We start from the raw sequence: 22,902 nt of genomic DNA on the forward strand, positions 1-22,902 counted from the left end.
GTTACAGTAAAATAAGCTAGCTAACTTTGCACAGCAAAACTGTTTTCGGTTTAAAAAAAAAAAGTTTTAGCCTGCATGCTAATGCTACTAAGTTCACAAATAACTATATCTTCATAACATTATTTTCATCTTAAAGTGCAGTAGCAGTTCATCCAGTTATATACTATTTACTGTGACTAAAGTGTGATTGCTTGTTTGTGTGATTTTATTTTGTGTTAGGACACACTATGTAATTTGTAAAATCCACAAAAATATCTTTGCCACAACATCCTATCAAGATCTGCAGTATGCTCTGCTTTGGTGATTCTTTACACACACACACACTCAGACATAAACACACACACACACAGGCCAGCAGAGACCTCCTACATCCTCATACACGCGTAAAGCTTCTCACACGCCCCCTTCATTCACCTCTGCATGGCAGGAAGCACCAAAACATCTCACACTTCTTCTCTCTACGACCTGGCGGTGAATCCTGAGTGGACAGACGGACAAACTTGTGGGGTGTGGGCACATGTGGAAGGCCTGCATGTTAACACCACGTGGGAAACAGAGAGACAAAAGGCAAAATCAGACTGAGAAGAAAAACAAGGAGATCTGAGAAGTAAAAACAGATACAACAATCTAGACTCAGACCGCAAAGACAATGATGAGTCTGATAATGTTAATAATTGCAGTGATTAACATGACAACAGCCTCAGTAACTGGTTCTCAGATGGACATTAATCCTGGAGTTGAGACCTGCTTGGCAGAAAGATTCTGTTACCAGCTGAGTTTCGGGGCCACAGAGATTCCCTCCAATATCTCCAGCAACACCAAATACCTGTGAGTACACACAACACTCAAGTCAATGCACACGCATCATACAGCAATATTAGGAGGTGAATGTAAAGTTGCTGTAGTGGCTGTAGATGTTTACATTCTACTTGCTGAATTGCTGCTGTCCAGTTTCTCAAAATGAAAAAAATGAAAACTAATATAACATTTAGTTATGTTTTTGTGTTACAGGTAATTATAAGCTCTTAATTAATTCCTCTGCTGTTGGGCATCTGTACAGAAACCACCATTGATTTTGACAGCAACACCACACTCTGTCCAATTCTTCTTCTTCTGCATTTATCAATCCCTTAACTGAAATGTAGGCTGATTTGGCTTCTTACCTGCCATGAATGTGGCAGGCTACTTTACATTTGGGAGGCTACTTTGGCAATTTAGTAATGTACTTCCGTAAAGTCGTGGGACTTGTTTGAGACAGATGTAAAAACAAACCGTTGAATCCCCAGAGGCCAAGATATTGTGACTTTTAATCCCTCATATGGGTCGAGATCCAAAAATACTGTTCCTGCATTTCCCATAATGCAGCTTAATAGCATCTTTTGTTGGATCCTTCATGCCTGGAAAATACACACATCTTCCAAACTCTACATCTGCAACTTTAGAAAGCTTGCTTTACAGCCACAGAACACATTATAAAGCTGTTCTCACAGTCTGAGTATTAGTAGGTGTAGTGTCCCTCTACTCAACTACTACTACTAAGTTAAAGAGATCATTGTTTCAGAGAATATGTGCCACAATAGTGTTCCCATAGTAGTCTACATCGAGACAGATTCAGGGGGTATGCAATGTTTACAGTTCAAAATCCCATCTCGTAAGCATGCATAGTAATTTCAGCTTTCCTCCCTAATCCTCGCTCATCTTGTCATCTGTCTGAATTTTACCCTGAACTTGCCATTGCTGGTTTTATTAAACATTCATGTATTCTGGGAACGTATGCAAAGCATGGCTGCTCGTCCTCAGCGACTCCCAGTGCCACCACAGCTTTCAACGACAGACTTTTTAGTTGAGTATAATGTCCTCTTTTAAAAGCTAAACATCTTTAACCTAGCGTTAAAGATGTTGAGAAAAGGTGGTGCACGTGGTTGAGGGTGTTTGTGACACAGAGCTGGATGAGGAAAGAGTGGGCGACTGGTAATCGGAGTAAACGCTGACCTGTTGTTTTGGCCGTTGGAGTATTTTGAAGGAATCTCAAGGCCAGGTAGGGGAGGGGGCGGGAGAGCGGGGGTCAGCGTTGAGATTAGGATCGCCCGAAGATTTTGCACAAACATGCGCAAAGACATACACAAGGATGGAGTGCAGATATATATATAATCTTACTTTAAAAAGCATACAAATACAGCAGACACGCACACATACACAAAGGAGGACATACTCTGCGGCAGAAGTAGCGACTATTCCCAAGAGACGTACTGTGAACTCCCAGCTCCCAACGATGTGTGTGTTCTCATCTGTTCTGTTCTGCTCAAAGGTCAAGGCTCAGGAACAGTGGAGGTATTTACAAGTATGCAGCAATGGATGGCCATTTCAGATGCAATCTACAACTACCAGATGCAAAATAAGTTTGGTATCTTGTATAGACACTCTGTTCACAAACCAGTTTGATTCTTGCGTGAAAAGAAAATCCCCAACGTGAGTGAGTAAACAGTCATGGCCTCATCGACCTAATTCTTTAATCACTGAAAATACAAAGTTGAAAATGTGAAAATCCTAGACAACCAACATCACTGGCCACAGACGACTTTTCACTGAGAATCTCTCTTCAGTGATTACGTCCCTGTGATCAGTGCTTTGCTGAGAACTGATAATTTTTCCCTTCTGCACCAACAGGGAAGTTACGCAGACGCAGATCAGAGTGATTCCCCAGGGCGCCTTCACCAGTCTGCAGCACCTCAGGAAACTGTAAGCGTGTGTGTGTGCGTGTGTGTCTGTTGCTCATGTTTGTTCTTTGATGTGGAACATAATGAACCGAGAAGGTCAAAACAATCAAGATATGGATCATCCAGACAGAGAAGAAGTGAGGAGAGGTGGGGTCGGGGTCTATGACCAGGCCTCACCGGCAAGTTTATCTTCATATATATTTAGCCTCATTCTTCTGAATGTAAAATTCATAGCATTTTTACACAAGTGAAACTAACGGAAAACAAGAAAACACAATAATATGGAATTATATTTGTGCTAAAATCTTGTGTAAAGAAATTACAAATGATTATGACTTTTCATTATTAATTTATTTTTTGGCTTACAACTTTTTATAACTTATTTTTACTTTCATTATGTATTTATCTCCATACCTCTGCCTTTATTCTGTTTTTTTTTTTTTTGTCTTTTTTTTTTTTTTTGCAGTTGTAAGGTTATAAAGAAAGGATGGCTCTTTACTTAGATCCAGTACAAGGGAATCTAAATCTGGTTACAGATCAGATGACAAATGTCTCCTGTCTTGTTTGTGACTAAGCTTCAATGAGGTTGAAAATATTATCTGTATCACTACTTATCCTTTTCCTCTTCTCTCCACTGCCTACAACTAGTACCATATTGCAGAACGACATGCTGGAGAGTATAGGTGCATTTGCCTTCGCTAACCTCCCGCAGCTCACCAACATGTGAGTATACAGATTTCTAAAAGCCATTGTGCACGTGACGTATTTTATCCAACATGCTTGTGTGTTTAGTCTCTGTTACGGAACAAGAAGAGCTGCACACCCAAACAGCTCAGGAGTGGACCTGGCAGGGTGCAGGAGACAAAATACGTCAAAGACCAAGTGTGAATGAAAACCTGACAATGTCATATTCTTGTGTTTCCCTCAGCTTCATCTCTGAGAATGTTGCCTTGGAGAGGATTGAATCATTTGCTTTCTCCAATCTCCCAGAGCTCACTGAGATGTGAGTATCACTGACAGGATAATGGCAGTGGTGAAACCCTGTAACTACAAGACCAGTCATTTATATTGATAAGTAAGTGACTGTAAGTGTTTCTCTCAGAATCATAACAAAGTCAAAACACCTGCGCTCCATCCATCCAGATGCATTCAGGAACATCATGAAACTGCAGTATCTGTAAGTACTCTCTGAGAGCACAGCAAAGACGAACACATACTTCTTCAACTTGTGCTTTTAAAACTGATTGTGAGTCCAAAATGGGTCATGGGTGACAGGCCTACTTCTGATGGGCCCCCACATGACCAGAGACATCATTTTTTAATTAGCTTGGATCCTTTGGAAGAGAAATCAAGTGTCACCCCTCATCCCAAGGAAGTTTTTTTCCACAATAAAAGTAGAAATGTTTTAATATATTTGTTACAAAAATGCTAAATCGTATTGTTTGTCTTGGCTTGTCTTTTGAAACAGTCTCAGGGTAGCTGTTTACAAGGGACAGTGTAAAATTAAAATCTCTCACTGATATTAATCATAACTATTATTGTTGTGTTTGTCCCAATTTGTAAGAACTGGGCCACAAAAACAGAACAGTGGTTTAAAAATACAGTTTCCTTAAAACCCTCACAACAAAAACACTGTATTTTGAATTATATCTGAAATGTTTCTGATTAAATGTTCAATGTTAAATGTGTCCTAAAGAACCTGGTCCCATGAATTCAATTCACTTAAAAGACATTAGAGGATCATCGTTAAAAGCCTGAAATGAGGCCATTCAAGGCTTCATAAAAACAACAAAATGTTAGCATGATTGTCTCTGAGATATGTATTGGCATGTATTCATGTATTCCTAATTATTCACGATTTCATATATGCATATACATTCTGTGGTGTCTGATGGTGTTGACAAAAAACCTGCTACAGATCTAAAAAACACTTGAACTAACTCTAAAAAAAGGTTTTCAGGTTGCTTAATGGCCAAAAACCTTGCCTTTCAAAATGTATATACTCATATAATCCAGTTTATTCTTTTCAAATTTCAAACCTGCTGTGCTCAGGAATCAGTTTTTGTACAGATAATGAGGCTGAACTTGTCATGTGTTTTTGCCAGCCAGTTGTTTGGAACGGGGAGCTCTTTAAATATCTGATTTATCTCTCTGGCACCTGAGCTTTCTCCCTGAACTGTCTTGGAATCTCCTCACTTGTTAAATGTTTTTGTCCCAGCTTGTTACAATGAAAGCTACATTGTCTGATTTTATCACCGTGACTCACTGCACTGAGTTGTCTGTTGTTCGGGGGTTGCCGTGTGAATGTAGTAACATTTGGTTGGTTAATCTGCACATCACAGGACCATCTCTAACACTGGACTGAGAGTTTTTCCAGACTTCACCAAGATCCGCTCCACGGCCCACGGCTTTCTGTTGTAAGTCTCAGCACAATATACAAATGAACTACAAACGTGCATACGCCCACACAACCACTATTCCCACATGCACCTTAATGTATCGGCTATTGTATGCACACTGAATTAAATACGCCCAGAAGAAATCACACCATTAAACATGTAACAGTTAAAACCTACGCACTGAGTAGTCCTTACAAAACAGAATATCAGGGATGCAACCCATCTGTCCTTAGTCTCCAGCAACCTATAAAAAATCCATCTTCAAACTGACTCCCATCTGACATCCACCAGTTTCTAAAGGAATTGATTTGAAGGGGATTGCAGCATGTATTCCTAATATGTTGCACCTTAAGTGTACATACAGCTACCGGCTGTTTTTCTGCTTGAAAATGCACTTCTATTATTTACTTCTCAGTGTTTGTTGTTTATAACGCATGTTTTGATTTTTCTGCTGCTTAGTGACCTGCAGGAGAACAGCCACATTGAGAGAGTCCCCGCCAATGCCTTCAGAGGCCTCTGCACTCAAACTATCAGTGAGATGTAAGGGATTCATCATTTTTTTAGAAACGCACCACCCTCACACAGCTCGCTCCGAGTGGGCATTACATACGCAGTGATGAATGTTCCCTGAAATGCTCTCTGCCCTCTTTACTGAGCTCTACAATATCTTCTCCTGCTTGTCTCCCTTTTCTGCACATTTCTAACTCTCTTCCTGCTGAAAATCACCTCATTATTTTTTCCAACATCCCCCATTTTAAGCCGCTGAAAATCGCATACGCCTATTGAATCAGGGCCAGTAAATCAGTGACATATATTTTAATCCTGTTGCTGTTTTTGTCATCATTAATTAATTTTCTGTTGAAAATAATACTAAATTGAGAGTAATTTCTGTGAAAAAACTCAGATATTGCTAATATGACAACTACATACATATATTCAACTATGACTACTACTACTGCTAATACTCAAAATGTAAGGCTGATTGATAAAAAAAAAATGGTGGAATGTAAGAACAATTTTGATGTCCTTGCACTTGCACCCTTGCACTAGTTAATTTACTTCTCCTTCACCATACTTGAAAATCAAATATTGTATGTTTTACTCCACATTTTTTCTGAAGCCTGTAGTCGCAGGTTAGTTCATGAATTAATTATAGCTAGACTGGTTCTGTCCAAACGTTAAAGAAAAAGATAAGCATGCTACAGCTCAGTAATTTAATTTTACTGAACCAGACAATTTATCACTAGGGGCCAGTAACTTCCTGGAGTGTTTTTTGGTCAAATTGAGAAGCATGATGTGCATATAATGTGTTCGTTAATGAGCTCAATGTGCTGGTAGGCAAAGTTACCAATGAACACAACCAGATTACTCCAGCTGTTTCCCCTTGTTTCCAGTCATTGTGCTAAGCTAAGCTAAGCTAACGTTCTCTGAACATTAGCTTCAAATTTACTCTGTAGACATACGAGTGGTATCAGTCTTGCAATTCAAGTCTCTGCCTGAAAGTGAATGAGTAACACTTTAAATTCAAGACTTTAACTTGTAATGAAGTTCTTTTAAATTGTTGTTACTACTTCTACTGAGGTAAAATCTGAGTGTGTCTTCCAACACTGCCAAATCTATCCAAGACACATATTTTGCCCTCAGCTTCCTGGTTCAGGCTGTTAAAAATCAGAAAAGGAAGAAGGAGAAAAAGAACTCTCACATAATAAATACTAATTTGTTTGACTAAAATCCTGTTGATTCACACAGCTTTAGTTTCTGAGAACAAAAGAGCTGCACACACTAAAATTAGCTGAGATAGTTCAGATAAGTTTACTGTTGGAAATGTTCTGTGTTGGAGCCACATGACTGTAATTTGGCATCTCTTTCTAATGACAGACGGCTCACCAGAAATGGCATCAAGGAGGTGGCAAGTGACGCCTTCAACAGCACAAAGATGCACAGATTGTGAGTCACAGGCAGAGACACAATTACTAACAGAAGATTTACAAAAAAAGTTAGCTCACATATTTTATTTCTCTCTCTCTCTCTCTAGGTTCCTAAGAGGCAACCAACAGCTCACTCACGTCAATCCCAACGCCTTTGTGGGTTCCAGTGAGTTGGTGGTACTGTAAGCATGACATCTAACACTAACTCATGCCTGCATGATTCACCCTCCTCATCATCACTTATTAAACTCAGGATGTTGGAGAAAACAATGTGACATGTGTGGGGAGACTCAAAAAAAAAGAGCTTAGAAACAAGAAGCCAAATTTAAGGTAAAAATAAACTGAGAGCAGGTTAATTTTAACCACAGAGACCTCTTTATTCCCCCAAACAAAGAGACACCTTTTTCCATTGAAGTAGCAATCAGAAAAAAAGTATTTGTGCCTTTATTTTGGCTGTCAGAGCTGTGGTGGTTTTTTCACTCCACATCTCAGCAATCACTTGGCAATCAAACAGTAGCTCTTTCCATTAATTTTCAGTTTGGGAAATTTTATTTTCAGGGTTTATTCCTAGCAAAACTGGAGTTTTGCTGGCATAAATATTTATGCATCGCTTCTTAAACCCTCTGTAGTCAATGAATACACTGAGCATGTTTTATTTACAGTAACAATATATATCATGTAGAGACAGGCCAAGGAAACCAGTTGAAAATGTTGATGTTGGGCTTTGGCACAGTATCTACCATTCAACTAATTCTGAAAAATTATTTCAAACGGTAAATTATTAATATTTTCAGTGATTTGCAGGCATACATAGACACAGACATCAGTTGGAATGAAATAATTTTTCATGTAAATAGACTGTATTATACATTTTTCTGTTGTTTTTGTGTGTATAAATAGTGAAATAATATTTTTTACAATCTGAAACTGTTCTGTAATAATAACTTTGAGTGGTTATGACCAAATGTTTGTCAAGTTTTGTAGGTGCCTGTCTCCTTTTCATGTATCTGGGGCTCCTGGCAGCTTTATACTTAAAAGAACAGGATAAAAGATGTTACACAAAGACAAAAATGAATGCACACAAAGTCGTCTAAAATCTAACAAAATCAATCTGGACTCCTGAGGAATAAACCAACAGCTTTTATGAACTGACTGTATATCAAATACCTATTATATAAAGCATATCAAAGGAGACATCTGTCCAAAATGGCATGGATTCTGAAATTCCAGTTATTCCCCTGCTAAATCCACATTTGTGTTTGTTCCTGCAGGGACATCTCTCACACAGCCCTCAGCTCCCTGCCGGACTCCATCCTCGGTGGACTCCAGAGGCTGATAGCGCAGTCTGCCTTCCACCTGAAGAAACTTCCTCCCCTGCGGCTCTTCACCAAACTGCACCAGGCCAACCTGACATACCCCTCCCACTGCTGCGCCTTCCAAAACATACACAGGAATAGGTACAGATACAGTCACACAGGTTTCTGACTGTTTTAGGAGACACGTTTAGTTGCTTTCTTGTCTGTCTTTCTAAACCAGTGCTGTAGTATCGAGCACAGAGTTTAATCATAAACTTATAGACGAACATGAAAAAAACATGAGAAATAAAAAAGCCTCATCGCTTTGGTTTACGCTTTGTGTTTGTTAGATCGAGGTGGAACTCCCTGTGCTCCCACCCCGAGGCTCAGGATAACTTTCATTTCTTCAGAGACCACTGCTCCAACTCCACCTCCATCACGTGCAGCCCAATGCCCGACGAATTCAACCCCTGCGAGGACATCATGTCTGCCGTCTCCCTACGGGTCCTCATCTGGATCATCTCTATCCTTGCTCTGCTGGGGAACACAGTGGTACTCCTCGTATTATTAGGTATTGAACAGGAAAATCATTTCTAGTCTGTCGGTCATCATATTTTAGTCCCTTTTTATACTTTTTGCATTTTGACAAGCTCTTCTCTGTTTCGCCTCCAGATATCAACCTGAGAACACTTACAGTCGCTGTTAATACTTGTTTATCTTTTTACTGTTGGGTATACAAAGAGTGGCTGCTGTGTGTTTGTCGGAGTCACTTTTCTAACCTCTCTGTTTCCACCCTTGTGTCGTCAGGCAGCCGTTCCAAACTGACTGTTCCTCGTTTCCTCATGTGCCACCTGGCCTTTGCTGACCTCTGCATGGGCATCTACCTGGTAGTCATAGCAACCGTAGACATGCTCACCCGAGGCCGGTACTACAACCATGCCATAGACTGGCAGATGGGCCTGGGCTGCAGTGCTGCGGGCTTCTTTACGGTGTGTACGCACGCATGGGAGTTCTTTGCTCTTTTCTTTAGCCCTGCATCAGTGAAAATGATGACGTGTGTGTGCGTTTGTGTGTATTTTGCAGGTGTTTGCCAGCGAGTTGTCAGTGTTCACGTTAACAGCGATCACTCTGGAGCGCTGGCACACCATCACACATGCTCTGCGGCTCGACCGTAAACTCCGCCTCAGACACGCGTGTGTCATCATGACAGCAGGCTGGATTTTCTCATCTCTGGCCGCTTTTCTGCCCACAGTTGGGGTCAGCAGCTACAGCAAGGTGGGTGTATAGACCACACATTCTCCATCTGGTTTTCAGAATCAGCAGAATCGCTTCCATTTCCTTCATCCTGGTCCACAAGCTATGATATCAGATACTGTCCTGCTGCCAGTTTTATCCATTTGGTCTCTTGGACCAGAATAATCAGGAATCACAGAGTTTTCTCATTTTTTATCTCATATTTGCGTTTATCTGAGAGAGTGACATTTGCCTATAGAGAGACAGCAAACATAGAGAAGGAAAGGGTGATGACAGGCGACAAAGGTTCCCAGCTGCAACCCAGTGCCGTGGTTACACGTATTTGTTTTAAACCACTTGACCACCAGGTTGCCAGCAACACAATTGTACATTCAAGGCCTCTGAACATGTGTCCATATTTGTTTACGGTACAGGTGAGTATCTGCCTCCCCATGGACGTGGAGTCTCTGGTGTCTCAGGTCTATGTTGTGTCTCTCCTCCTCCTCAACATCCTGGCCTTCTTCTGCGTGTGCGGCTGTTACCTCAGCATCTACCTGACTGTCCGCAACCCCTCGTCAGCACCGGCCCACAACGACACCCGCGTGGCCCAACGCATGGCCGTGCTCATCTTTACCGATTTCGTCTGCATGGCTCCCATCTCCTTCTTCGCCATCTCGGCCGCCCTCAAGCTCCCTCTCATCACCGTCTCAGAATCCAAACTCCTGCTGGTCCTCTTCTACCCGATCAACTCGTGCTCCAACCCCTTCCTGTACGCCTTCTTCACCCGCACCTTCAGGCGGGACTTCTTTCTCCTTGCGGCTCGCTTCGGTCTGTTTAAGACCCGGGCGCAGATTTACCGGACGGAGAGTTCATCCTGTCAGCAGCCGGCATGGACCTCCCCAAAGAACAGCCATGTGATGCTGTACTCTTTGGCTAACGCACTGAGTCTAGATGTGAAACCAGACTGCTGACTGTCTTTCAAAAATCCACAGACCTTTTTGCTGAATTGTCAGCACAAGGGTCATATTTCTCTCCCCAGAGAGGTCCTGTTTCTCTCTAAACAAAGTTCATTCTTCTTAGCTCTGATGGAGATATTGACAGAATATAATGCATTAATACCTCTTAAAGTTAGAAAAATCTCACGTGTTATTAAGATGTAGAATCACACTGCTACATCTTGAAAATGGTCAACACTGAGTTTTATCAAGCAGCTAAAACATCAATCACTGTCTGTATAGATTCAACATGTGAACCACAACGACTCCAGGCACAACTGCTGGCGTCCTTCTATGTAATTGACATGGTTAAACTCTTCTCTATGCACAGTAGCAATCCCAAGCACAGATAGCTACAAAACAAGTACAGATACTTTGACCAAATCTAGGTCAAATTACTGTCCTAGATAATTCCTTGTGTTTGTTTTAACTTGCTTGAAGTGCCAGATGGGTGGGGTTTGCTGCATCATAACAATTTAGATCACAAGTAAAAGTAGAAAGAGTAAGAGAAGAAGTAAACTGTCTTCACTTTCATGCACAGTCTTATGTAACAAACACCATCCATCTGGTGTCCCAAGATAACGATATGAACTAAAGCACTTTGAAAGTTTAACAAAGGTTTCAACGCTCAGGATATCAGCACATGCACATCAAGAAATCAGCGTTCATTGAACATTCAACATTATGATTGAATGATATTCATTAAGAGCCACACCAGAGGGATATACTGATTAATAATCTTCTCATACACTCCATCTGCTGTAGCTTTCCAATGTCTCTGCATCCCCTTCTATACCCTCAGTTTCTCTATTTGTTTAAAAGAGGGACATGTTATTATCTATAGTGTAATTATGTTTATCATTTGTAGATGAAAATATCATTAAGTGTTTTTCTATATATATGTGTTTTGCACAAAATGTATCTTTGGTGTGTTTTTTTTCACATCACTTTATATTTTTTAAATTATATCATCTGTGCTTGAGTAGATTTTGTATGGTCAATGTGAATGTACCAACAAAAGGAACAAATCACTAACACACACAAATTAAATTGAGCTGTCTTTATCTAAAAATGCTGTCCTTCAGAGAATTCAGAGCTTTCAAGGACAAAGTGACCCCACCAACCTCTGCTCCTTGTGCCAAGGTGGGTGGATGGTTGTGGGAGGGGAGACTTCACAGCTGCTCTTGCTGCTTATTACAGGAGGAGGGATATGGCAGCTAGATAAGGCACACACACAGACACACACACACACACACATACTAAGACACCCAGAAGCAAGCCAGGGTTTCAAGGCTGCAGCTGCAAGAAGGAGTCCATCTCATTGATATGGATACACTGCCTCCTACATGCCAACACTGACTGTGTGGGTGCATTTGTGCTCTTATGCCACCAGGTGATGCTACTGATGCAGGATTTATTGTGATCCCTGTGCTGCTATGGTCTATTCAGCTGTGAATGACAATATACCAAATGAGCACACATTTACAGCAGTGCCATTACAAAAATGCATCATCATCAATGTGGAGGCTAGTTTTAACAGAACAATAACAATAAAATGTACAATTCTCTGTCCTCACATCTGGTGGCATTCTTTGCTAACATGTCCTCATAAAAAAGAGTCTTTGTAACAAATCAGTGGCATCAAACCAAATGCTATTATGTCAAAGCAAAAAAGATTAAACATAGACAACAGTTACATCAATATATAAATGTCTACCAAAAGGAAAGATGTTTTTCTGAGGAAGACTGACTTCAAGTTTGATAGTGTTGTTCAGTGTTGATCTTTAGATTATCAACACTGCATTATTTGTCTGCGAATAACAATGTAAAACTGTGCCTCCAGAAAAACTATAATATACAGATTTAAATAAGTTTCTATTTGGAAACAACCTAGAATTACCCAGAATTTTCATTTTCCTTCCAAGCACTAAAATGATTCAAGAGATTACTCACTTCTGCATTGGACTATATTGGCCCCTAAATGTATTTGTACTGATGACTAAAAATGATTCTTTTTGTTGCATTTTGAAAGGTTTGATAAGGTTGCTACACGCAGATCATCTCCAGACAGAACACAATGTAATAAAAGAAAAGACTCCAAACCTTAGAACAATGTAACAAGGCAGTCTGTGTGTAAAGCTGTGCTATGTCCTTAAGTGCACTGAGTTCATCGCCTTATCATTACATCGTTTGCAGCCAAACAATGCCCTCTAGTGGTCCAATTACATAAAATTATACTAATTGACCAGACAAGTTTATTAAAACAAAACTCCTTTTCTGAGACTCAAACACTCACCTCATGTGGCTTGGCTGTGTACGGACTGAGGATGGAGGCTCTAGTCAGCTTTAATTCAAATGAGTCAAAGTGGACACTGGAATAGTTAAGGGACTTCTAAAATTGTGATCAATCGATAAATTGATCCAGTTTTAAAAATGCATATATAAACTGATAATTAAACAATAAGTGATGCACTTGCCTTATTGTATGTTTGAACTACAACTTAAGAAGTGACTCCAGTGACTCAAGTGACAATTTGTTTCCTACTTTAAAATTCAGTTTCTATCATCATAATTCAAAATATGTGTTAAAACGTCCATTTAAACAGGCACATTAATCCACTCCACTCGTATTTTCACCAGAATATGGAAAATAATAAGTATAATCTCTCTGGGCACTACTGGGTACAGTCTCTGCATGAAGTTACAGCTAATATTTCTCATTTGAAAATCAAAAAGCTAAAAGAATCAAAATGACCACAAAGAGACACAAAATTACCACAGAAACATAACAGAACAGAACAAACAACAAAAAGATGAACAATTAATACAAAGAGACATGAAAAGACTATGTAGGGATGCAAAAGGCCTATGAAAAGACAAAATGGCTACAAAAAGACATTAAATGAATACAAAGACATAGAGAACAATTACAAAGGATGCACCATTTGCACTCATCTATGTTTCTCAGTGTCTTATGTAGGAGGAGGGTTGGGAGGCCTTTTACTTGCCTGTGCCCAAGGGCCCATTTTCTCATAATCTGTCCATGCTTATCATACAGGAAAATAATTAGACAACTGCAGTGTCATTTGCTGCTTGTCAAAAAATGGAGTAATAGAGAAATGCTTGTGGAAATGCATTAACACTTAACATCTAATTCAACTCCCAGTCACTGTGGCACACTGTTACCAATTACACCAACATGAAGCCCTAGTCATTTTATCCGTCTATGCACCTGACACTGACCCCCGTGGCTGCAAAATGCACATTATTTTGACGACACCATTGGTGTGCTCATGTATTGATCAAATCGCCGCTTGACCGATTCCGAACCCCAACAGAAAGGTTTGTCAAGTCGTCTAATACAGAGTTCGTGATTGGCTGTCGCAGGAGGAGAGTATGAAACACCAGATGCGATTGGTCGAGCAGACACTCTGCTCTTTTTTCTCGCGATTGTTTCCCGTGTGGGTTAATGGCTCCTCCTGCTACAGACTGAGACGGAGCTGGCACCGAGCGGCGATACGGGGGGAGCTGTAACACCACGGAGGAAAAAAAAGCGATTACACCCCAAATACCAGCGGGTTTTTTGGTCGCAATTGTTTTGGTGTATCTGGGAAAAAGGCCGTCCGGGTTGTAGTTTGGGTTGAGGGCTAAATTTAGAAGCGGGCGGTCGAGGATAGCATTCTATTTTTCAACAACCAACTCCCCAGATGAACTCCGTCAGAGCCACCAACAGGAGACCCAGGCGAGTGTCGAGGCCGCGCCCGGTGCAGCCCGAACGGAACAACGGGGATAGAGGTAAGCTAGGCCACGGTCAGCTAATGGTTTAGGACGAAGCCGTGTCAGGGGATAATAGTCTTCACATAACCCTCGTGTATACATTACTGGCCTGTTTGCTACCCTTAAAGGCGGTGGGTTCAGCAGGAAAAGCCGAGGCTTCTTGCTCTGTGGCTTAGGCCAGGCCGCGCTTTGTTTGGCTTGAGTGATTGGAGCTAGCTAACGCCGCTAGCTAGCTTACCAGGTTAGGTGGAGGTTGGGGGATGTCTTCGCCTAACGTAATGCGTATGTAGCTATACGGTTAACATTAATGGCTCATATTCAGGTAACCTCAGCTGGAGGCACAGGGATCGACTTCACACGCAATAACCACCCTCTCTCCTGTCTTCCCGGCCGTTGCATTCCCAGCTGTCACTAACGATTCTGAGGGTGTAAATCTGCGGTGTCTTTGGACTGCCATTTTTGGGGTGTAACGTTAACAAAAACATTAGCAGCAAATGGGGGCAATGCTAGCTAGCTGCCCCAGCTTCAGGAGGCCACACGGATCAGCTGTGATAGATGATATGGTGTGATTTTAGATGATTTCACCGTGTCCATTTTGTGTGCGCTTAGTTCAGTGGTTTTAAAGCTAGCGCAAACAGGCAGATTGAACCCATATCCCCTTCCTTGTTCTCGGTGCCTGCTAGCCGTAGCTCGATTTGTTTACACCGCGGATTTGCCAGCTACGCAGTTCAGTTTTTAGCCATTAGCCGCACGTCTGATCGACTTCATTTATGGCCCTTAATTTGACAGCACTATAAAAGATGAGTCTGATCATCCTCGTTTAGGACCCAAAGACAAATGCACCCTTCCCGATATCAGTTGGGTATGACAAAACACGAAAGACTAGTAATGTGGCTGCAGGGGGTGCATCTGCCATTATCAATCAGTAACCTTTGTCTGCCTTACCAACTATTACCCCGTTAGCCTGCGCATTGTGCATACAGCATGTGAGCTAAATGCACACCATTGTGTCAATAATAGTAAGGAGAATAAGACTGTCGGTTGCTTAGGTATTTGCTTCAATTACTGGAGAGGTGAATGAGATTCTTGAGGAGGAAAAACCCTGATGTGATTTTTTTTTTTTTTTTTTTCATTGCATAGCCTTGCCCCCTATTCCAGCTTTGTGCACTGAAGTGCCTGGAAAGTGGTGGATGAAATGTGTTTGCCTTCCTTTCCAGATGAGGAGGCTCCTGCAGCAGCTGCAGCAGAGATGGCTATTGAGGAATCCGGCCCAGGAGCTCAGAACAGTCCCTACCAGCTTCGACGCAAGACCCTGCTTCCCAAGAGAACCGCTGCTGCCTCTGCCACCGCCTCTGCCTGCCCCAGCAAGAGCCCAATGGAGGTGAGATTGGAACATCTGAGTACATTTTTTTTTTAAAGTGTTTCATTGCAGTTTACATGACTGCCGACTAGTGTGTGTTTGCGTATGTATATGTGAGTGTATTGCTGATTGATAGTGTCCTTCTCTGAAGGAACAATGATTTTGTGACAGAGCAGTAAATTTTGAGTTGATTACTTAGTGCTTGAATCTTGGCACAGAGTTAATGTCCCACTTGCACTCTTTTACAGGGAGCTTCCACTTCATCGACAAGAAGCATTTGGCCATCGAGCCAAGCGGGCACGAGTGTCCGGTAAGAGCCACGACCTGCCAGGTGTGTGTTAAATCTCTGCAGCTGGGCAAGGAGAATGTTAGCCTGTTTTTAGATGAGCCTTTATTGATTTTTTTTCTCTCTGTGTTCTGGTGTTGTTATTTTGCAATCCATTAAACAGTGTGACTCCATAGTTTAATGTGCTTGGAGTGAAATATTTTTTCCTTTAAGCTCACATTGGAAGTGTGTGTGTTTGTGTGTGTTTTTGTGTATTTTTAGCAGCCCCAGCAGAGCAATATCTGCAGCAGAAGCTTCCAGATGAGGTGGTTTTGAAGATCTTCTCCTACTTGCTAGAACAGGACCTCTGTCAGGCAGCTTGTGTCTGCAAGAGGTTTAGCCAGCTAGCCAACGACCCCATCCTATGGTCAGTGCTGCTGAAAAGATGGAAACTGCTCTGTTCCTGTTGTGAATATCACAGTCAACAACAAAAAGACAGGCAACTGAAATTCTGTGTATGTGGTATTTAATATTGTAGGAAACGTCTATACATGGAGGTGTTTGAGTACACGCGCCCCATGATGCACCCTGAGCCAGGCAGGTTCTACCAGGTCAGCCCAGAGGAGCATGAACACCCAAATCCATGGAAGGAGAGCTTCCAACAGCTGGTGAGTTGGTCTCCATAGAAAGTAGAAAGTGCTCTTAGAAGCACTTTGATATCTTTGCACTGATGTAGTTTATTTTATTCCCTCCTCATGTCATCTTTCTATGTATTAAAAATAAACAGTGTGCAGTTCTGCAAAGTCATTATATGGCTTTGCAATAAAATCCATGCTACACACTAGAGTAATAATGTCTGACCGGAGGGAAAAGAGTGCCTGTTAAGTTTCTAAGTTAAAACACTTAGCACACACACATCACAGCCATTTGAAAGCAAATCAATGTCCATGTATTTATTTTTGAAATATCACAGTAACAGATTCAGTCATATATGCACATACATTATAAATTGAGTCAAGTCCATAAATTCCATTATGAAAAGTGCTTTTATCTTTTCAAGTCAAATAGAATTGATTACATGTTTGTGGTAGTCATTGTTTTTTTTGAAACACAAACATGCCAGGCTCTTTTGTCTGAGGGAAATTTTGTTTTTTTTGACTGTATACAGAGTATTTGCTAGAAGTTCAGTCTCGCAGTAAATACTTTCAGTTCATCCACAGACAGATCCAGTTTAATATCTGTTTGCGTGCTCTCTTGCTATGTCAACAATAGTATGTGTGAAATTCAATTGCAGTGAAGTTCATCTCATTATTTAATTATGTCAATCCAGGGCTTTTCTCAGACCCAACATCCTCTAAGCTCCTCAGGCTATTGGAAGACAAACATGCTTTATTATTGTAATGCAATAGAAAAATAAATTCAAAGTGAGAACAAAACATGGATGGCTGTCACACACATTGTAGTTTTCTTTTTATAGTCACTTGATTCTTCTTCATCTCCAGTTGTCCTATTCCTTACTGCTGCTACATGTAACTCTGGGGTCTAGAAATTCATGAATGCAGTGTTTTGTTGTTACTGCAGATAACTCATCTTTAGGAAATTGTGTATCTTGTTCTGTCATGTCTTGTTTGTGGATTACATGAATTTATGTCTGGACCTCTACAAGAAGTTGTAAGCTAAATATAAGTGGATGTAAGATGGTTAATAGGAGAAACAAAAAAAGAAAAGCCACACAAAATAATATTCATTTTTTCAGACTCTTTCCTTTGAATTATTTGATGTTTTTATCTCTTCATGCCTGTAAGAATAAAACAACAGAAACAAATGATTAGGAATTGAAGTGTCCACAACCTTGGAGGACACTTTCTTAAATAGCACATTCTCCGTGTTCTGTGTTTTCTATTCAAAAACATCATGTTAGCACCTGAAGAAATCATATAATTGAATCGGCTCAACTAAGTTAGCTGTTGGAAAAAGTTGTTAGATGCTCAGGTTGTATGAGGAGGAACATGTTACTGTTTGAGGCGATCTGCAGCTACGCATATTGACCCTGGCATTTTCTATGTTGCAGTACAAAGGTGCTCATGTAAAACCAGGCTTTGCTGAGCATTTCTACAGTAACCCTGGCAGATACAAAGGCAGAGAGAACATGCTGGTAAGTTAAAACCTTGTAGTTAAAGAGAAACCCTTAGTACTGAGATTTTTTGCAAAGCACAGCTAATGTAAACACCTGCTTGCTTTTCTAAACTGCCTCCTGATAAATTGTAGGTGTGTGTATATTTTGCCTGAAAGAATTTGTGCCTTTCACCTGCAGTACTATGACACCATTGAGGATGCACTGGGTGGCGTTCAAGAGGCCCACTTCGATGGGCTAATCTTTGTTCACTCTGGCATATACACAGACGAGTGGATTTATATAGAGTCCCCCATCACCATGATTGGTGCAGGTAAGCATGTTGCCTTCACTGAAAGATACATAAGGCATTACCTTGATGTTTGTGCCTCATGTAGGCATGGGCCAATATGAGATTCTGACAGTATGATGACCTTAAGCAAAAACAGCGCTTAGAGCTCTAAAATGAGTTATTTTGAAATTCCGGCTAAGAAAAACAACTTTTTTTTTTTTATTGACATTGAACAGGTCTACCTGGGTCACAAGCGCAACAGTCACACTCTCTCTTCTCTCACTCTCAGTGCAGTCACAAAACACCAGAAAGCCAGCAGGCTATATTTAAAACACTGTCGTGATTTTGAACTTTGTGAAGCAACGTTAGTGGGGAAACTAGCTGATGTTAGCTAGTTAATTGTTATCTGCTGTGGCTAGACGTGCCAGCTCTCAAAACTCTTTTTGGAGCCACTCTTTGCAAGCACGTCTTGCAAGTTAGCTGCTCTAAATCACAGCCGGCATTGTTTTTTCTTGTTTTGTTTTTTACGGAGCACCGGTCCTCTGCCGTCATGGATACAGGTAGACCGTTACAGAGCTGACAGCTCGTATGACCGCAGGATGGGAGGGCTGCATACGACCCGAGGTGCACCTGTACTTTGTCTTTGAAAAGTCATTTAACAGAGTATGGGCGGCGGCTTATACTGTAGGAGCAGTATCACAGAAAATATTAGTGGTTTTGAAACCTTCAAACCGCGGTATACCTTGAAACCGGTAACCGGGCCCATGCCTGGCCTCATGCAATCAGTATCAAGGATAAACACTCACGTGTCTTTATTTCCATATATATGCAGGTGTTAATGAGTGTTTTCCACTTTCTTTGCAGCTCCTGGTAAAGTTGCTGACAAGGTGGTGATAGAGAATACTAGAGACTCTACGTTTGTCTTCATGGAGGGCTCAGAGGATGCCTATGTGGGATACATGACCATCAAGGTAAAAACAGACCTCACCTTTCGCTTGATTTTACGTGTTTTCCAACCACACCTGAAGAATGGCTGAATATGATACGGTCCCATCATAAGACTTCACTGTTATGCTATGTAGTTATAGTGGGATGGCCTGCATAGTCAGTTATTTATCATTTAAATATAACTGAGGATAAAATCATTGTTATTTCCTTAATGGAGACTCGGTTTTGGTGTGAAGAGAACAGGCTTTAAGTAAGCAAGAATCAGAAATGAGCCGAACAACAAACACAGGCCTTGTAATGATGCTCACAGGCTCTTGATTACAAAATCAAATTGTGTGGTCAGCTCGAAAATGTGGATTGGAAAAGGACACTTTTATGAACATACAAGAATGACTGAAAGCGGCTTCATTGCCAGATTTTATATTTTGCGATTAAGAATGTTTCAGTTTCAGATTTGTTAGGTGATCAGATGTTAATCACTTGACATTTAAAATGCAAAACCAATGGAGTATGAATTAACTGTATGCCATGTTTGAGAGCTCAGGGCAGCGGACAGGTGGGATGTAATCAGACTAAACGATCTGATTGGAATGTAATTCCATGTAATACAATCCCAGTAATGTGGTACACATGACAAGATTGGGATTTTTGACTGATGTTGTGAAAGGTGTCATTTCAGACCAATTGTCTGTAGAAAAAAAGCTTTTACAATAGTGTCATTATTGCTATTATCAGTGGTACTGATAGTCCTCAGTTGGGAAGAGTCCAGTGTGTATGTGATGGGGTGGACAGAAGCTTGAGGTGTTGTCAGTAAACTCAGCCTCTGTCTGACCCCCCGCTGCTCTTCTCTCCTCAGTTTAATCCTGATGATAAATCGGCACAGCACCATAACGCCCACCACTGTCTGGAGGATCACAGTCAACTGCAGCCCCAACATTGACCACTGCATCATCCGCTCAACATGCACAGGTAACCCACACACAAATCACTTGCAGCTGTGGGAGGTCACAACGATACTAACACCTCTTTCAGCTTCAAAAATGACTATAGATATGATTTATAGCATTAACAGGTGTGGAGCTATGGTTTTCTATTATTTGAAAAGTACACAGTCCCTAATTTTGGTGTATTACCAAATGATCAGTGTGTTCCTTATTAGCTTGCGTCTTTGGATGAAAGACTAAATAAGTCATTTGGGTCTTGGACTGAACCAAGAAGCCTTGGAGCAGTAGTTTTTTTTGGCAACTACTTTTATTATGACTGATCTCTCTTGAAAATTTTTGGGTTCTTGGATTTCAGAGGTGGAGAAAGCAGTGCCAATATTGTGCAGTGTAATTCTACCTCTTCGTGTATTGTTTTGTCACCTCATGTCATTTAATCAAGTGCTTTATTTTAATTAAATCATGTAGCACAAAATGGCACATCACATAATTGATACATTGATAATAAATTGAATGTCTTGGGAGCAATTTTCAGTGTGTGAAATCTACAATTACCTAAAAAAAAAATCACAACCATTTGACATTTTCTATTGATGAGGATAGTGCTGGTGTGCAGCACTCATTGTTGCTGTTACAGAGATACCAGTATTATCTTTTACGCAAGTGTTGCCCAGCATTGTTAACTGTTAACTTTTATTCTAGACAACTTTTGTCCTTCTAGTAAGTGTGTCAATCAGTGACCACATGCTTACTTACTGTACGAGCATGTCCGTATGGTATATGCATAGTGTTGGAAGTAGTGACTAGACAGCCAAAATGATAAATTATGCCAATCAGAAAAAAAAACTGATCAATAAACTCTCTGATAATCATTTAAGTCCTTACAAAAAACAAACTTGTTGGTTTGCTTGCTCTTGTCTGTTCATATCATTTGTAAAAGTGATCATTACTTGCGGCCCTACTGTAGTGTGACCCTTCTGTTTTAATGTGTGTAGTGGGTTCAGCTGTATGTGTGAGTGGCCAGGGAGCGTGTCCAACCATCAAACACTGCAACATCAGCGACTGGAGAACGTTGGACTGTACATTACAGACCACGCACAGGTAAAATAACCATTTCCCATGGTTATGGCTTGCCACAAATGAATAAATGTAGACTCAAAAATGTTTTTGCAGGCTTTGCTTCTGACTGAAAATTTGTTTTTGTTCCAGGGGATTTATGAAGACAATGAAATCAGCAACAATGCGCTAGCAGGAATTTGGGTGAAAAACCATGGTAATCCCATCATTAGGCGTAACCACATCCACCACGGACGAGATGTTGGAGTGTTCACCTTTGATCACGGCATGGTAAATGCACATCAGCTATGTCATGTCCCACAGTGGAGAAACATCACAGACCAGCCATCTAACTTGTCCTCTTTCCTGTGTTTCAGGGTTACTTTGAGAACTGCAACATCCATAGAAACCGTATAGCAGGCTTCGAGGTCAAGGCCTATGCTAACCCCACGGTGGTGCGTTGTGAGATCCATCATGGCCAAACAGGAGGCATCTACGTCCACGAGAAGGGCGGGGACAGTTTATAGAGAACAAAATCTACGCTAATAACTTTGCTGGTGTGTGGATCACATCCAACAGTGACCCGACGATACGGTGAGAGCACATTCCACAATGACAGCATTTCTAGTAAACCTGTAGAGGCTCATGGGCTATTTGAGTATCGGCTGGGTACTAAATTCAATTTCAGTGGAGACAGCAAAACATGTAAAAGGTCAACGTGGCTGATATTCAGCATCTTTTCATCAGCTTCATTCTGTCTCTGTCTGCATATTTATTCAAAGATTGTGACTGTTCATTTTCTTTTATATTTAGGGGAAACGCTATATTCAATGGTAACCAAGGAGGTGTGTACATATTTGGAGACGGGCGGGGTTTGATAGAGAGTAACGATATCTATGGTAACGCCTTGGCGGGAATCCAGATCCGAACCAACAGCTGCCCCATTGTGCGGCACAACAAGATCCACGATGGACAGCATGGCGGCATCTATGTGGTAAATACACTCGTCAACATAAAATGTCTGTATGGTGTTTGATTTATATACAGCTGAGAATTAATAGGCACATTGTCCTTTACCTGAAAAATTATTGTTTGATTAGTTCAAATAAAAGCTAAAACTTCCAGTGTCAGAGAGTTTTCAACAGTTGTTCCTTTTTTGCATTTTAGCACGAGAAAGGCCAGGGGGTGATCGAGGAGAACGAGGTTTACAGCAACACACTGGCTGGAGTCTGGGTGACCACAGGCAGCACTCCTGTACTCCGCAAGAACCGCATCCACAGCGGCAAGCAGGTAAAAAAAGACACTACTCGGCATAGACAAACACTGACCATGTGAAACCCACATACACTGTGCATGTGTCACAGCCAAGTGAGCATTGTTTGAGCTGCTACATAACAATTTAGTGATAGTACAGTTGGTATCAAAAAATCTATTCAGACTTTCTAGTTCTAAAAATGATTTTTATTTGGAGTCTGCGTGCAGTTAAGTCTTAAAGCATTGCATTTATATTCTGTATTTAAAAAGTGATTTACAACAGTCTTAATTATTTTCTTTTGCCTCCTTAGGAATGAATATTGGTTAAA

At 41.0% G+C, this 22,902-nt stretch overlaps 2 protein-coding genes across 15 annotated transcripts in view; both read left to right on the forward strand.

Annotated features, from left to right (window-relative positions):
- The first annotated feature begins 384 nt into the window (after nt 1-384).
- Nucleotides 385-12,161, forward strand: LOC108879681 (lutropin-choriogonadotropic hormone receptor). The gene is made up of 14 exons (XM_018671056.1): nt 385-828; nt 2,668-2,739; nt 3,366-3,440; nt 3,646-3,720; nt 3,820-3,894; nt 5,060-5,134; nt 5,576-5,656; nt 6,995-7,063; nt 7,152-7,226; nt 8,316-8,501; nt 8,690-8,910; nt 9,147-9,328; nt 9,423-9,614; nt 10,007-12,161. The coding sequence occupies exons 1-14, from the start codon at nt 650-652 to the stop codon at nt 10,541-10,543; spliced, it is 2,094 nt and encodes a 697-aa protein (XP_018526572.1). The 5' UTR covers nt 385-649; the 3' UTR covers nt 10,544-12,161.
- A 1,880-nt stretch (nt 12,162-14,041) lies between these two features.
- The window catches only part of fbxo11b (F-box protein 11b), a 50,081-nt gene continuing 41,220 nt past the window's right edge, over nt 14,042-22,902 (forward strand). For 3 of the 14 annotated variants that reach the window (XM_051066366.1, XM_051066367.1, XM_051066368.1), the window contains exons 1-2: nt 14,042-14,362; nt 15,562-15,725. In XM_051066366.1, coding sequence (XP_050922323.1) covers nt 14,275-14,362; nt 15,562-15,725 — 252 coding nt within the window. In that variant the 5' untranslated portion in view covers nt 14,042-14,274. Of the gene's footprint in view, nt 14,363-15,561; nt 15,726-15,979; nt 16,036-16,251; nt 16,397-16,507; nt 16,638-18,040; nt 18,125-18,283; nt 18,417-19,238; nt 19,346-22,902 lie in introns of those variants that run through there. The other 11 variants (XM_051066372.1, XM_051066375.1, XM_051066373.1 and 8 more) reach the window with 10 other exon arrangements.

This window comes from Lates calcarifer, linkage group LG23 (genome assembly GCF_001640805.2).
Source record: "Lates calcarifer isolate ASB-BC8 linkage group LG23, TLL_Latcal_v3, whole genome shotgun sequence".
NCBI classification, from domain to species: domain Eukaryota; kingdom Metazoa; phylum Chordata; class Actinopteri; family Centropomidae; genus Lates; species Lates calcarifer.

What these genes read in the sequence shown, in the direction of transcription:
- LOC108879681 (XM_018671056.1), top strand. Translation starts at nt 650, where the DNA reads ATGATGAGTCTGATAATGTTAATAATTGCAGTGATTAACATGACAACA. An exon ending in TCCAGCAACACCAAATACCT is followed by an intron (nt 829 to 2,667) that starts GTGAGTACACAC and finishes CTGCACCAACAG; the next exon opens with GGAAGTTACGCAGACGCAGA. An exon ending in GGGTCAGCAGCTACAGCAAG is followed by an intron (nt 9,615 to 10,006) that starts GTGGGTGTATAG and finishes TTTACGGTACAG; the next exon opens with GTGAGTATCTGCCTCCCCAT.